This window comes from Rhincodon typus, chromosome 34 (genome assembly GCF_021869965.1).
Source record: "Rhincodon typus isolate 14 chromosome 34, sRhiTyp1.1, whole genome shotgun sequence".
In the NCBI taxonomy this organism is placed as follows: Eukaryota; Metazoa; Chordata; class Chondrichthyes; order Orectolobiformes; family Rhincodontidae; genus Rhincodon; species Rhincodon typus.
Genome location: NC_063365.1, coordinates 2,477,937 through 2,494,801, shown reverse-complemented (window position 1 = coordinate 2,494,801; position 16,865 = coordinate 2,477,937). Strand labels below are relative to the sequence as shown.

The 16,865-nt window shown below is 42.6% G+C and overlaps 1 protein-coding gene across 1 annotated transcript in view; it reads right to left on the bottom strand.

Annotated features, from left to right (window-relative positions):
* Positions 1 to 14,289: 14,289 nt before the first annotated feature.
* Positions 14,290 to 16,865, bottom strand: part of LOC109938306 (sorbin and SH3 domain-containing protein 1-like) — a 108,412-nt gene continuing 105,836 nt past the window's right edge. Inside the window, exon 24 of the mRNA XM_048616303.1 lies at positions 14,290 to 15,779. Coding sequence (XP_048472260.1) covers positions 15,712 to 15,779 — 68 coding nt within the window. The 3' untranslated portion in view covers positions 14,290 to 15,711. The remainder of the gene's footprint in view (positions 15,780 to 16,865) is intronic.

Genomic DNA, 16,865 nt, shown 5'->3' with positions numbered 1-16,865 from the left:
GCCAACTGAACTTGCATTTTAACCTTAAGAGAATCCTGATCATGGACTCCCAAGTCTCTTTGTGCTTAAGATTTTTGAAGCCTTTCTCCAAAGGAACATTGAAATGGAAAGGAATTCATGCTGAAACCTAGGAACGCACAGGGGTCCTTTAGATCTTCAGTCTAAAGATTGGGCCTATATTCACTAGAGTTTAGAAACATGAGAATGGGATTTCATTGAAACGTATGAAGTTCTTGACAGACTAGATGCAGGGATGATATTCCTTGGCAGGGCATGTAGAACAAGAGGTCATGATCTCAGACCAGAAGGACATCATTTAGGAATGAAATGAGGAGAAACCTCTTTGCTCAGACAATGGTGAGGCTTGTGGAATTTGCTATAATAAAACTCTTGTGGAGATTAAGCCACTGAATATATTTAGACAAGAAATAAGTCAAATTTACCCACAAAAGCATCAAGGTTTATTGGGGAGGAAGCAAGGGACGTGCTGTGTTGGGCAGCACTGTGGGTCAGTGGTTAGCACTGCTGCCTCACAGCGCCAGGGACCCAGGCTGGATCCCAAACTTGGGTGTCTGTCTGTATGGAGTTTGCACATTCTCTCCGTGTCTGCGTGGGTTTCTTCTGGGTGCTCTGGTTTCCTCCCACAGTCCAAAGATGTGCAGGTTAGGTGGGTTGGCCATGCTAAATTGCCTGTAGTGTTCAGGGATGTGCAGGCTAGGTGGAATAGCTGGGTTATAGGTTTGGGTGGGAGGCTCTTCTGAGGGTTGGTGTGGACTCAATGGGCCAAATGGCCTGTTTCCACACTGTAGAGATTCTATTCTATTGAGATGGAAGATCATATTGAATGATGCAGCAGGCAGAATGGGTCTGGCCTACTCGCGCTCCTGCTTTCTACATTTCTATTCACATCATAGAGTCTACATCAACATATCAGTGGGCCCTTTGTTTTTGAAATATTGGCCGGTCATGTGGCATAGTTGTTTTGTGAAAAAAAGCTGTTTAGACTTTAAGTGACTGGAGAAGCTGTGAATAATGGGAAAATATACCATGTCTTCACAAGGGGGAAAGAAAAGGACATGGGGATGAATGATCTGTCAGACACCACTATAAGCTCTTAGGATTCCACAGCCTTCTGGGGCGACAGTTTTAGATACTTTTCTGCCCTTGGTGAAATTAGTGGGCAAACAAATGGCAAATGGAGTGTCATGTGGACAAAGTGAAATATTCCATTTGGCAAGAAGAACAAAAAAGGAAGCACATTATCCAAACGGTAGAGATTGCAGATCTCCGAAATTCACAGGGATACAGTGCATGATTCGCAAAGTGTGAGCATGTAGAAACATTAATGAAGTGTTAACATTTATTGAGAAGGTAATTGAATACAAAATTAGGGACTTTATGCTTCAGTATTACATGGGACTGAGAGGCCAGACCTGGAGTACTGTCTCCTGTCTCTATATGTAATGGAAATACAAATGTATTGGAAGCAGTTGAGCAGGCTTGCTCAAGATGGCGGCAGATTAAGACGATCCTGTTGGAGCTCCTCTGCTCCGGCTGTTCTTTTTCCTCCTTTTTCCTTTTATCCCTCTCTTTTTTTCTGGTGGTGGTGGCAGGACTTGGAAATATTCAATGCTGAATTTCCCTCCTCTGCCTCAGATGCTGTAGATGTATCTGCCCCTCAATCATGTCAACAATATTTTTTATTGTGACTACAAATTTGCAAAATAAACAACTCTTCCTTTGTAAGTCACTTTGTGGTGCTAAGAGAAGCAGAGGGTTGTTACCTGTCAGAGCTAGTATGCACTTTCCTCCCCTCCTCCAGTCATTGAGCTGCCCAATGTACCTCAGGAATGCTGACATCCACAATGGTTATCATATTACATTCAACAGGACCTGTTTTTACTTGCCTGAGCAGTTCACCTTCTACCCAGTTACCTTCAGTTCCAAGTCATTTAGCATTTGTTATACTGAGGCTGTCAATATTACAGTCCAGTATTATTTGGTGTGCTACTTATGGTTAGAAAGGTGTTGAATACCAATCCCTCTTTCCTTGACTATTTGGGTATAAGGGCCTATTTGGTTTACACGGAGCCAGGAATAATTACTAATTTACCAGGGGCAGCACGGTGGCTCAGTGCATCAGGGACCTGGGTTTGATTCCACCCTCGGGCAACTGTCTGTGTGGAGTTTGCACCTTGTCCCCATGTCTGCGTAGGTTTCCTCTGGGTTTTCCAGTTTCCTCCCACAGTCCAAAGATGTGCAGGCCAGGTGGCTTGGCCATGATAAATTACCCATTATGCCCAGGGATGTGCAGGCCTGGTGGATTAGCCATGGGAAATGCAGGGTTAAAGGATAGGATTGTGGTGGGGGAGGGGGTGGGTGGGATGCTGTTTGGAGGGTCAGTGCAAACTTGATGGGCCAACCAGCCTCTTTCTGAATGGGAGGGATTCTATGATAATGAATCCTAACAGAAAAATGTTTCTTGTCTTAGGACGTGGTTGGCTGCATCATAGTAATCAGGTACAAATCTAGCTTGCAGGGCGGTGCCATGGGTTACTGGGCCAAACCTGCTGTGCAAATGCTTCAGCCTTATTTTTTTGCACTGATGTGCTCAGCTCTTCCATCATTGAGGATGGGGATATTTGTAGAGCCTCCTCCTCCAGTGAGTTGTTTAATTATCCACCACTATTCACAACTGGATGTGACAGGACTGTAGAGTTTAGATCTGATCCGTTGGTTGTGGGATCGCTTAGCTCTGTTTATCGCTTGCTGCTTATGCTGTTTGGCGTGTAGGTAGTCCTGGTTGGTGGCTTCACCAGGTTGACAGCTCATCTTCAGGTATGCCTGGTGCTGCTCCTGGCATGCCCTCCTGCACTCTCCATTGAACCAGGGTTGATCCCCTGGCTTGATGGTAATGGTTGAGTGGGGGATATGCCGGGCCATGAGTTACAGATTGTGTTGGAGTACAATTCTGTTGCTGTTGATGGCCCACAGCGTCTCATGGATGCCCAGTCTTGAGTTGCTAGATCTGTGTGAAGTCTGTCCCATTAGGTATGGTGATAGTGCCACGCAACATAATGGAGGGTGTTCTCAATATGGAGGTGAGACTTTGCCTCTGCAAGGACCATGTGGTGGTCACTCTTACCAATAATGTCATGGACAGATGTACCAGCAGCTGACAGGATGAGATCAGATATATTTGTCTCTCGTCGGCTCCTTTGCCACCTGCTATATATCCAATCTAGCAGCTATGTCCTTTAGGACCCAAACAGCTTGAAGGTGCTTAGCCACACTTGGTGTGGGCATTGAAGTCTATTCCAGAGTACATTGCCACCCTCAGTGGTATTCAACATCAAGCACAGAGTCGTCAATTGAGGAAGGATATTATGTGGCAATCAGCAGGAGATTTCTATACCCATACCCTTACTGTAAGACTTCATGGGGTCTGGAATCAATGTTGAAGACTCCCAGAGCAACTCCCTCCCGACTGTATACCACTTGTGCTGCCACCTCTGCTGGGTCTGTCCTGCCAGTGGGACAAGATGTATCCAGGAATGGTGATGGTGGTGTCTGGGACATTTTCTGGAAGATATGATTTCATAAGTATATCTATGTTAGGCTGTTTTGATGCTGGGCCCCAGACGTTAGTAAGGAGTAATTTGCAAGGTGGACAGAGCTGTGTTTGCTAATGTTGTTTCCCATGCGTAGACTGATGCCAAGTGGTCTGTCCAGTTTCATATCTTTTTTTCAGATTTTCTAGTAATTGTTCTGACTGAGTGGCTTGCTAAACTACTTCAGAGGGTAGTTAAGAGTTAAGTACATTGCTGTGGGTCTGGAGTCACATGTTCGCCATGTAAGCAAGGCACCTTTTCATCCCTAAAAAGCAATGTTATTTCACGGTCATCATTAAACTCTTAATTCCAGATTTTTATTGGATTCAAATGCCACCATCTGCCATGGTGGGAGTTTTAACCCTGGCCTCGAGAACATTACCTGGGTCTCTGGCTTAATATTTGAGTGATAATACCACAATGACATTGTTTCCCCTTATAATCTTATTGATGCATTTGTGTGCATAGGCATTACTCTGACTGATGTATCTCTCTTTAAATAAATTGATTTCAAAGCCCACTTGCTAACTCTCCTCTCATACAGTACAGGTGTTGTGCTCCCTTTACTTTGGTATTCTTGCAAATTGTTCTGATGAGTGCACGACAAAAAGCTTTGACAAATGTAATTTTTCATCAATACTCAAAAACTATGCCCACAACAACATTGTATTAGGTAGTGTGCTCACAGTAAGATCCCACAACCAGCATCATGACAACAAACAGTTAACCTGTTTATTTAGTAATCCGAGATAAGGGATCAAGATTGACAAAGCACTCTGAAATGGTATCATGTGATCATTCGCATCTACCAGAGAGGGTGGGCAAAACTTTTGTTTAATGTCTAACCCAATGCAACCAATGGTACTGTACTCCCTCACTATGGCACTCTGGAATGTCAGCCTGGATTAAGTTCTCAGGAGTAAAGTGGAACTTGAATCCACAATATTCTGACTCACAGCCAACAGTTCTACCACTGAACCGCTGCTGACATTGCAATTGTAACATATGGAGATAACTACTGAGCGATAATAACATGAGCCACAACCTCAACCAAATAGTAACCGGATAACTTAAAGTATGATGAAAGCAAAGCATTCTTAGTTAAAGATGTGACAAGCCAACATCTTAATAGTTTTCAACTGCTACTTGTGTTTGTTGAACTGTGGTATGTAACTCTGATTCAGAACATTCTACATTCCCAGTTACTCACTGAATCATCTCCTGTCCAGGTTCCCAGGAACTTGCTCAGAATTCCAAAGGATGAGAATCTTTTAACCCACCTCCAGAACTCTTAAACGCCAATAAATGCAACGGTTGTACTCTAAGGGACTTCAAGCTACCTTACTTAAATCCCACCAGGAAATGAATTAAAAGGGAACTCCAGTTCAGACCAATATTTCCATACTTTTCAGTTCTGAAGAGGGGTCACGGGGCTGTTGGTGGCACAGTGGCTCAGTGGTTAGCACTGCTGCCTCACAGCGCCAGGGACTCAGGTTCAATTCCACCCTTGGACAATTGTCTGTGTGAAGTTTGCACGTTCTCCCCATGTCTGTGTGGGTTTCATTTGGGTGCTCCAGTTTCCTCCCACAGTACAAAGATGTACAGGTTCAGGTGGATTGGCAATGCTAATTTGCTCGTAATGTTCAGGGATGTGCAAGCTAGGTGGGTAAGTGATGGAAATGCAGCGTTACAGGGATTGGGTAGGGTCATCTGTCTGGGTGAGATCCTCTTTGGAGGGTCGGTGTGGACTTGATGGGCCAAATGGCCTGCTTCCACAAGGTAGGGATTCCATAAGTCTATGACTCAAAATGTTCTCTCACCACAGATGCTGCCAGACTTGCTGACTTTCTCTGCATTTGTTCCATGTTTTACTTTTCCTCTCTGGGAAGGGCGACAATGCAAAACCTAAAATTAATGGGATAGGGGTGTGGTGCTGGAATCTGACTGGAAATTGAGAATAGGGTTACACTACCAACAAATATATTGATTGTACTGTCTCTCATCCGAACAAAAAGGTTTAGCACCTCATCCTTGGTTTATGGGGGACTATGGCAACTTGACATCATTGGGTTGAATATCAGAGTTGTGCTCCACCAGATTTTGCTTGCCAAATTACCCTGTTAAAAGACACTATAGAAATTAAAGTTTTCATTGTTGTTTTAATTGGAGAGGAGTTTGGGTGAGGCATAAATACTCAATTCTCAGCAAACTTTTTAGCTCCAGGTCTCACTGTAGCTCCATTCCTTAATGAGCCTTAAATCTCCTCACAGTGTCAGAGCAGTGCCAAATAGTTTAGAGGCAAGTCTGGCTCAGTGTTTAATCAACAGACCTATTGTCCAGTGATTCACTGTGAAAGGTTTGGAAAATGCTGAAATCGGATATCTCAGATTATAGATAAACTCTCAGTTTAATCGTTAACTGCTGTGAGAAGCTCAACCTAATAATCTCACTGCGGTCGGGGGGGTCATGTCAGCCATACCCACAATCACAGATCAATGGCATGAAATGATCCCAAATTCCTTTCTTATCAGCGCAGCACTTAAAACTGAGGTTTTATTTGAAAACAAATTGGGAGCTGAGCATTTTAACAATAAAAAGCCTTATCAGATTCAAAAATATGCAACAGGACCCTGTGTTTAAAGAGCACATCAGCTCATTGCTACAACTCTGTGAGGACATGTAGGGTGCAGTAATTAACATGTTTATAACGATACCAGCAAATAGGGTCTTTCATTAGAGGGGACGTTGTCAAACTATGAGGAATATTTGAGCAACATGTCTCAACACGTCAGCAGAGATTTAGCCCACAGAGGCCTGGCTATACGTTGTGTTAATACTGCTTTCCTTAGCAGCCTGACATAAAAGGAAACCCTGCTGTGGCACAGTTTCTCCTATTTCCATACACATCACACTACAGAATACCACTCTCTACAAATCCGATGCATGGAATGGTAATTGCTCTTCTGTCAGATCCTGTGAAATATGGATCTGAAATATAGCAATTAATAGACTCCATCTGTAATAATAGGCTCCCCCTGTCATAAAGACCATCAAAATCACATGGCTGTGCTAAAGTCAGATAATAAATGTGCATCTCTAATTCAGACCTCTTTAGCATTCCTTAAGTTCACCATTCCACTGCTACATTCAGGTGCCTGGGCCCTAACCTCTAGTATTCCCACCCACTGCCTCTCTCTCCCTCTCCTCCTTTAGGCTACTCTTTAAACCATAATTCTTTCACCAACTCTTTTGGTCACCTGCTCTAATACACCTTTGCATTTCTTGGTGTCAATTATGGCTAAAGAAACACTCTTAGAAAGGCACTATAAAAATGGGACTTTCTGTCTTTGTTGTTGGTCGTCAAACAAGGCTGTGTGACAGTCCCCATAGTATTTATCCAACTCAAAGATCAACTGTCCTCTGGTGTCTGCTTTACATTTGCACAGATAAAAATCTCTTTCAACTCAGCTGTCTCTGTACCAAAACTAAACTGACCACCATAGTCATACAAAGTAGTCATTGCCCACACTGAAAACATTTGCAGTTTACAGAGTTGCAAGCCGTTTTCGATCTTGTCAAATTCCAAAGATTACAAATTCAGCCTGTCTTTGAATAACCCACATAGAACACTAATCTCATCAACTAAGCACTTATAGAGGAACTGTTGAAAACATCCTATACTTTGGCAACGGCCTCTCCCAATAGGCCACCATAGACGAGGAGATATAACAAAGACGGCTGACAAATGGCAAGTAACATTTTTGCCAGACAAGGGCCAAGCAATGACTGTTTCCAACAAGAAAGAACCCAACCATCACTCCTTGACATTTAATGGCATTACCACCACTGAATCCTACACTATCAACATCCTGGGGTTACCATTCTAAGAAACTGAACAAGACTACCCATAAAATTACTGTAGCCACAAGAGCAGATCAGAGACTGGGAATCCTGTCCTGAGCAATTTACCTTCGAGTTCCACAAAGTTGTCCACCATCTACAAGGCACAACTCAGGAGTGTGATGGAATACTCCCCGCTTGCCTGGATGAGTGCAGCTCCAACAATACTCAAGAAGTTTAACATCATCCAAAACAAAGCAGCCCGCTTCATTGGCACCACATCCACAAACATTCTCTCCCTTCATCACAGCACTCAGCAGCAGTTATGTGAACTATCTACAAGATGTACTAAAGAAAATCACTGAGGCTCCTTAGATAGCACCATCCAAAACCCTGACCACTTCCTTCTGGAAGGTCAAGGGCAGCAGATACATGAGAACACCACCACTTGCAAGTTCCCCTCCAAGCCACACACCATCCTGACTTGGAATTGTATCACCATTTGTTCACCGTTGCTGGGTCAAAATCCTGGAACTCCCTAGCCACTCTGTGGGCTATAGTAGATTGGCTGCAGTAAATTAGGAAGGCAGCTCACTGCTACTTTCTCTAGGGCAATTAGAGATGGGAATAAATAGGGCAGCACAGTGGTTCAGTGGTTAGTGCTGATGTCTCACAGTGCCAGGGACGTGGGTTTAATTCCAGCCTTAGGTGACTGTGTGTGTGGAATTTGCACATTCTCCCTGTGCCTGTGTCTGTGTGAGTTTCCTCTGGGTACTCCAGTTTCCTCCCATAGTCCAAAGATGTGCAGGTTAGGTGGATTAGCCATGGGAAATGCAGTGTTACAGGGGTAGGGTAGAGGGATACGTCTAGGTGGGATGCTCTTTGGTGGGGCAGTTTGGACTCACTAGGCTGAATGGCCTGCTTTCACACTGTAGGGATTAAATGATAAATGTTGACCTAGTCAGCAAAGTGCATATACCTCTTTAAAAATCCAGAAAATTAAAAACAAATGTGGTAATCAGGCCCTACTTCTGAAGGAAAAGTGTTCTTGGAAATAGTCCCTCCATTCCATTCTTACCTCTGAACTAAATATAGCTCTTTTAATCTGCCAGGATGAAATACTTCATCACGGTGTGCACCAACAGCTTAATTTGGTTGCTTCTTGCTGTAGCATAGGATCATACAGTATGGAAGTGGCTCTTCGGTCCATCAAGTCTGTACCACCTAAACTATGCCACATCTACACTAGTCCCATTTTCCAGTTCTTTGAAAGTTATGATGTTTCAGGTGGTATAGTGGACAGTGAAGAAGGTTATCAAAGATTACAAGGAGATCTCGATCAACTTAGATTAATGGGCTGAGGAATGGCAGATGGAGTTTAATTTGGAAAAATGTGAGGTATTGTACTTTGGTTAAACAAACAAGGGCAGGACTTATACAGTTAAGGGTAGGTCCCTGTGTAGTTTTATAGAATAGAAAGACCTAAAGGTTCAGACACATTATTCTTTGAAGTTTGCATCACAGAAGGCATTTAGCACGCTTGCCTTCTTTCCTCAGACCTTTGAGTATAGGAGTTGGGACGTTATGTTGAGGTTATACCGTACATTGAAGAGGCCTCTTCTGGAGTACTGTGTCCCGTTCTGATCACCCTGTTATAGGAAGGATATTATTAAACTGGAGAGGGTTCAGAAATGACTTACCAGGATGTTGCCAGGAAATGGAGGGTTTGAGACAAGAAAATTTTATGATTCAGTATGTGGACGTACCTACTAGAGAAGGTACAAAACTTGACCTACTCTTGGGAAATAAGGCAGGGTAGATGACTGGGGATAGTTGGGGAGCACTTTGGGAGCAGCAACCGTAATTCTATTAGTTTTAAAATAGCGATGGAAAAGAATAGACTAGATCTAAAATTTAAGTTCTAAATTGGAGGAAGGCCAATTGTGACAGTATTAGGCAAGAACTTTCAAAAGTTGATGGGGCGGTGGAGGGGGGGTGGAGGTGCGGATGTTTGCAGGTAAAGGGATGCTTGGAAATTGGGAAGCCTTCAAGAATGATTTAATGAGAGTCCAGAGACAGTGTGTTCCTGTTAGGGTGAAGGGCAAGGCTGGTAGGTGAAGGGAATGCTGGATGACTAGAGAAATTGAGCTTTTGGTCAAGAAAAAGAAGGAAGCATATGTCAGGTATAGACAGAGTGAATCCCTAGAAGAGTATAAAGGCAGTAGGAGTGTACTTAAGGGGGAAATCAGGAGGGCAAAAAGGGGACATGAGATAGCTTTGGCAAATAGGGTTAAGGAGAATCCAAAGGGATTCTACAAATTCATAATAACAAAAGGGTAACTAGGGAGAGAATAGGTCCCCTTAAAGGTCAGCAAAGCCACCTATGTGTGGAGCTGCAGGAGATGGGGGAAATACTAAATGTGTATTTTTCATCATGTTCACTGTGGAGAAGAATATGGAACATAGAGAACATGGGGATATAAATAGCGACATCTTGAAAAATCTCCATACTACAGAGGAGGTGCTGGACATCTTCAAACACATAAAGACGGATAAATCCCCGATACCTGATCATGGACATGAATATGGCGAATACACAACATCTTTTCCCCTGGGTGGAGGAGACCAAACTAGAAGGCATCAGTTTAAGGTGAGAGGGGAAAGATTTGAAAGGGACCAGAGGGGCAACTTTTTTACAGAGGGTGGTGCGTGTATGGAATGAGCTGCCAGAGGAAGGGATGAAGGCTGGTACAATTGCAACATGTAAAAGGTATCTGGATGGGTACACAAATAAGAAGGATTAGAGGGATATAGGCCAAATGCTGTCAAATAGGATTAGATTAGTTTGGACTATCTGGTTGGCATGGACAAGTTAGACCGAAGGGTCTGTTTCCATGCTGTACACATCAATGACTCTATAAGTCTATGTTAGGATATCCCAAGGCATATTAGGGACAATTTATTATGTTTTTAAAAGTGTTGCTATTTGGGAAACAGGACAGCTAATTTGTTCTCAGCAAGGTCCAACAAACAGAAATAAAACAAATCACTATAAAATCTGTTTAAGAGATCACCATTAAAACATGATCTTAGCTAGGAAGGACTTTCTTTGAAAATGTGCCAATGGAGTACAGGGTGGTGCATTGGCTCAGTGGTTAGCACTGCTACCTCACAGCAGCAGGGACCTGGGTTTGATTCCAGCCTTGGGTGAATATCTGTGTGGGTTTCCTCTGGGTACTCCAGTTTCCTCCCACAGCCCTAAGACGGGCAGGTTAAGTGAATTGGCTATGCTAAATGTGGAGTTGACATGGTGGGGGTCTGGGTGAGGTGCTCTTGAGAGGGTTGGTGCAGACTCAATGGGCCCAATGGTGTCTTTCCACATCGTAGGGATTCTATGTATGACATTTACCTGAGAAGGCAGCCAACTCCCTGTCTGAAAGATAACAATACACCCTCAATACTGTAGTAGGTGGTCAGCCAAGATCTTGTGCTCAGGTCTCTGGAGTGGATTGTGAACTGATGACCTCAGTCTATCTTCTTTTCGTCTTTACTCAGTTGATCCTTATCTGCTATTAGACTCTGGCCTGGACAAATGCTTTGTCACTCTCTACAACTGCCACCACTTCCTTTTAACTTTTGATCTCAAACCTCTCTTGCCCTCTAACTTTATCCTGACCTTCACTCCCATCACATTTCCATCTCTCTCGAGGTCTGAAGAAGTCATATTGGACTCTAAGCGTTAACTCTCTCCATGGATGCTGCTGGACAGACCCGCTGACTTTTTCCAGCATTTGCCACTATTTGATTTTATTTTCTTGAATGTGTGATCTTCTGACCCAGTGACAAATGATACCCACTGAAACACAGCTCACTCTGTAAGAACCGCCATGATTTATTCTTTAAAAAAAATCTTTCAATTTTGAAGCAGGAATGGAGAAAACCTTGGAGAAAAGTACAGGAACAACACAGTGTCGGATGAATAGGATCCATGGCCTATATAGGGCAGCCAAAATAATTAAAGAGCTGGATTTTGTCCCTTCCCTTGTTTATCAAAGAAATAACAGTTTCTGTGAAACATGGACTACAGCTTGCCCACCCTACTTTGTAATGGATGTTTAAATAATATTCAGGAAGAGATATCAAGAGGTTTCCAAACCTCAAAGGATCTAATTAGGAAGGGAAGTTTGATGACTAAAGTGGTGTTGGATGGAGAAGACTTCTGGAAACATGATTGAGAGTGCAGATAAGGCTGAAGGAAATTAGTTATTGAACTCAGAATGACAGAAATATCATCCAAATTCCTCCACTAGACGTTGGGGAAAAGTAACTTCTAGTTGTATAGTGGGGGATGTCTGACCGACTCAAAGAGAAAGCAGCTGGTATCGGGATGGCTGAGAGCTTTTAAAAAGAGAACTAGATCAGGACATAAAATAAAGTGACATATAGCAAAATACAAGGGCAGAGTTTGTATCAATCATGCTGGACAGTCACCACTTGTGCGCTGTCAAAGGCCTATCTCCTTCAAATGTTTGCACACTCTTCCACTCCAGTCCTGCAGACAGTATTAGAAGTTAACTCTAATATCCATGCTCCTCCCTTAATATGTTGAGCCCATTTCTCCAGTTCTAAATCTCAAAGATATTCCCAATTTATAGTTATTCCACCTCGTAGTCGAGATGTATTCTTTCTATACGTATTCATTAAACTCTATCCCTACTTTACCTTTGAAATATCTTTGAGGCACTAAAGGCTTTTCACCCACTTCTTGTTAGTTATAAGTGAGGTTGTAGATTATTAAGTGAAGATCATGTGGCTGGAGTAGAGTGGGAAAATTCCACCATCATCAATATTAGGTCCAGGTTATCAGTGGTCTGGGAAGGCAAATGTGTAAAATTCAACTTTACAACCTTTCAGCACTGAGAACATCAGCCAAAAATAACACTCAAATGCTTCAGTTTAAATATTACACAGATGCCTCAATGTATTCACTGGATTATTCAGCCAGCCTGGGATCTAATCTTTCTCAATAGCCCAGATTGGAACCTCCCCCACTGGAACTGCAGCTTGGAGACTTGGTGCAGACCCAGCCCTATCCTGCCATCCCACATTAGGCACCAGAGAGGGACAGGAAATGTCCCAGTGTCGGTCTTTCCCATCCAAACTGACATCTGCTGATACTTTACTGTATTATTGAGTTAAATCTTTCATTTTGAGTAAGCTGGACTTGGGTATAGAGCAGTAGTCCCTCTAATTTTCTTTCCAGTGGCATGGACCTCCAGGTTCTGTGCACACAGTCGCACCAGGAACTGGAAATCAATACTCTGCTTGGCATGATGACTCAGTGGTTAACATTGTTGCCTCACAGCACCAGGGACCCAGGTTTGATTCCAACTGGAGGAGACTGTGCAAATTCCACACATTCTCCACGCCTGCATGGGTTTCTTGAGGGTGCTGTAGTTTGCTCTTACGGTCCAAAGATGTGCAGGTTAGGGTGCCAAATTCCTCATAGTACTCAAGGATGTGCAGGCGAGGTGGATTAGCCATGGGAAATGTAGAGTTACAGAAATAGGGTACAGGGTTGAGTCTGGGTGGGATGCTGGTCTTACGGTCAGTGTGGACTCGATGGGCTGAATGTCCTGCTTTCACACTGTAGGATTCTATGATCGATTGGCATGCTGACATCAATCACTGTACATGGAATTTTGTTGTGGCTGCGGCACAGATAACTGCACAGCTTAGAGGGAAAGTTGATATAGAGACATGGGTTTTTATTTCCAGTTTTCTAGTCCATCAGGTTTACTCTGGTCATCAATATCCAAAGCAGTTCTGAGAATGGTATATATCCAATGTTCATCAGTAAAGTACATGACAAAACATGCAAAAATCTTATCCGTACAATCACAAATGAACAGGTTTACGTGGCCTTATCAGAGAATCAGATCAAAACAGGTGATTAGCCTACTCCATCTCAATCTCCAGCTACTGATCAACCTCCTCCTGTGCCAGCTAATTGTTCTGAAGGAAGTCGTCTTATACTCTCTTTCACACTGACAAGCTGTGCATACCAACTTTTGACTGTCCAGCAATTAAATCAGTTTGATTACTGGCATCATAAATGTGTCCTGCGTTCAACGTTAGTCTGATTGATTAATTCATTAGGGCTTGCTTGTTTCTCCTTGGAAAGAGTTTTGTCTCTTGATCTAAATGAATTAGATTAGAACTAGTTTAAAGGAGGAGAAGAGTTCTCAATTTCAAGTCAGAGACAAGATTTTTTTCTCCCCAAGGGTCATTAGTCCGCGACATCGTCTTACTGAAAGCAGTGGAGGCATGATCATTGAATTTATTTAAGGCTGAGTGAGACAGGTTTTTGATAGATGAGTGTGTCCAGGGTTATGGGGAGCACACTGGAAAGTGGAGCTGAGATCACAACCAGGTCAGCCATGATCTTGTCTAATGGCGAAGCAGATTTGAGGGGCTAAATGGCCTACTCCTGCTCCCATGACCTCCTTAGAGAAGGTCAAGAGGTGACTCAATAGAGATTTTCAATATCACAAATGCACTTCATGAAGTAAATAAAGGAGGACAGCTTTACAGTGGAACTTTGACAACCTGAAGTCTCCCATTCGAGGAGACTGGCAAAACAGCCAGAACAGAAAGGTGGTTGAGGCAGATTCTGTCATAACTTTTGAAAAGGAATTGGTCACTTTAGTTGAAGGGAAGACAATTGGCGATTGTTGTTTCCTCACAAAGATGTGGAATCATTGGGGACTTCAACCAACAACAGAGGAATGCCTGTACATAACGATGCAAAGTAAATAAATAAAAACAGAAACACATATTGCAAGGCACATCCACGGCTTGAATAAAGTTTATTAAATATTGCATTTTGCAACCACAGCAGTCAATAGAGGCTCTTATCTTCATTAACACATCCTGAAGCACGGCAATAAAGAAAATAGCTCAACAGAAGATCTGCTGCAACACATGATTATAAAGACTTGCAGCTCACAGAAAAGTGGAAATAAAATATATGAGTGTTTTGATTATCTACAGTCAGCATATTGCAGCCCATCAGTGATTTACTGGTACAGAGGAAGGGATACATCTGCACATTAAACAGAAAGTGATCTTGCTGTTGTATTATTTGTACAGACAAGGAGGAGGATGATTTCCCAGACTGTGATGATTTTTAAAAAAAAACACAATTTGCATGTGCTTTGTTTTGGTGCTAAGCATTTTCTTCCAAACCGAGGCTCTGTTTCTCGCAAATAAATTGTAAAAGAGCTCCGTTTTGTTTCTCTGCTTTCAGTATGCCATTTAAAATTTCTTTTGTTAAATTATTATTTTCTATACAGGATAAGTACATAATTTTGTACAAAATCAAATGTACATATTTACACAAAGCTTTATCCCAGCAGTGGGTTGATTCCCTTTTGGGAAAGGTGTGCTTTCTTATTATATACTTACTGGTTGTGTGACTGAAGAATACTAGAAGTGTTGCAGATCTACGTGGGTGTCACTGACTATTAACACGTGTTAAAGAAACCCGCTCTATAAAAGCATTAGCCAATAAAGGATAGCTGCAAGATCTTTGTCAAAGTGGGAGTGACATTTCCTCATCAGGGGGAATGAGGTGCATATTCTACCTGTGTTCGTTTTCCAGTAAAGCAATCCAAAACACGCAGTAGAAAAAGGAGAGATTACAAGTGACGGTTCAGAGAACATGCACTGCATCAAGCAGTAAAGGGTTACCCCTGGCTAGAAATTCCTCTGTATTTAAGAGTTCCATTCCATTCTCCACATTGTGAAAAGACAGGGCTCAGCGCAATAGCCGGCTTGTCTTCTAATCTCATGCCCTATCCCCAATCAGAGACTCAGCTGTTCCCAAGCCTCCTGGTTCTGTCTCTCATCCAGACCGTATATCTGAGTACCATGTAGAAAGGGAGTCCGACTTTAAGCCACGATGGGCATTGTCTTCCCCTTGTCAACTGATCCAGTCCTTGCCCACCCACTGGGTTAATACGGTCGATGTATCAGCAACCTCACACCCTAAGCTCACATACCAATCACACATTCTCTCTTGCTCAGCGTGCTCCTTGTTCGGTGAAAGTAAAGACACTTCATGTTGTAAGCAGAATGTTTAGGCCAAGTTACAGTCTGTTCAATCCAATCAACAGCTCGCGGACCCTCTGCCAGTGTTGGGGTTGGATTGGAGGGCAGGAGCTGTTTATTCAACAAAAGTCCACCATGACCCCTAGCTCTACAAATTCAGTGGTTTGACATAGTTGCCTGGGAAGGTGCCAAACTGTTTAGTTCTTCTGGATGTTCCTGTTGGAATAAGAGAGACAAAATATAAAACATACTTGAATTTGTTTGGCAACAAATACCAACTGAGCTCAGAGTCAATGGGGTCATGGGCAGCAGTGGCAACATCCCTCAAGCCCAGCTTCAAATCCCACATTCCAGAGATGTGTCACAACACGTCTGAAAAAGTTGACTAAAAATGTACTTTAAAAATGTTAAATTTGAACACAGGATCCAGGGCAACACTTTGGTACAGGTACCGCTGTATTGCTATTTGTCTCAGGGGATGTCTAACCAAACCTCCCGCTGGCCCTCTATTACAGCATTTGAAATACCTCTTCCAGTAGGGTAGAAAATATAGGGGTAGGGGTGGGGGCAGGGTGCAGCAGGTGAACACATGCTTGAGAAACCACTAATACTTTGGTTTAATTTAATCAAAGGGATGCAGGGTGGACAGGAGGGGGCTGGGGGTAGAGGGCTACTGCAAAGGAAGGAGACCAGGTCTAAACCTCTCAACAAAAGAGATGCTCAACTAACTGGAAGCAAGAACAACTTGAAGTCGTTATGGTAATGAATTCCTCGCAAAGGAATGTGGAATCTCTAGTTTCAGGATTTGTCATTTATTAGATTTCAACCTCAAATTTGAATGTGAAAAGCAGTTTAAATAAAAAAAAAGGTAGTAACTACCTGATGCAAATGTTCCAGTTCTCTGTATGTGGGATAGAGACATAATATCTGTGGCCTTGCACATCTATGGAAAATGTGTTTATATGGCTATGACTTTGTGCATCTAAAAGTGTATATTGCTTTTCAAAATAACCACTTTTGTTCCTAATCTTTGCCTAAATTATTAGTTAACACCATAATGTCTCAAATTAATACTTCCATTGTGTGCTGTAAGTTTAAGGCTAATAATTAAGAATATTGAAAAATTCTTCTAATTCTGCTTGTGATTCTAAACACTCCATACGTCAGGCAGGAACAATATCCTTGGTATTACTGTTAACTGCATCATCTGGAAAATGAAATCAGGAAAACAAGATAGGAGCTCCTCAAAACCAAAACAAAAACCTAAAATTAATCAGTAGATGCAAATCTTCAGCAGCCCTC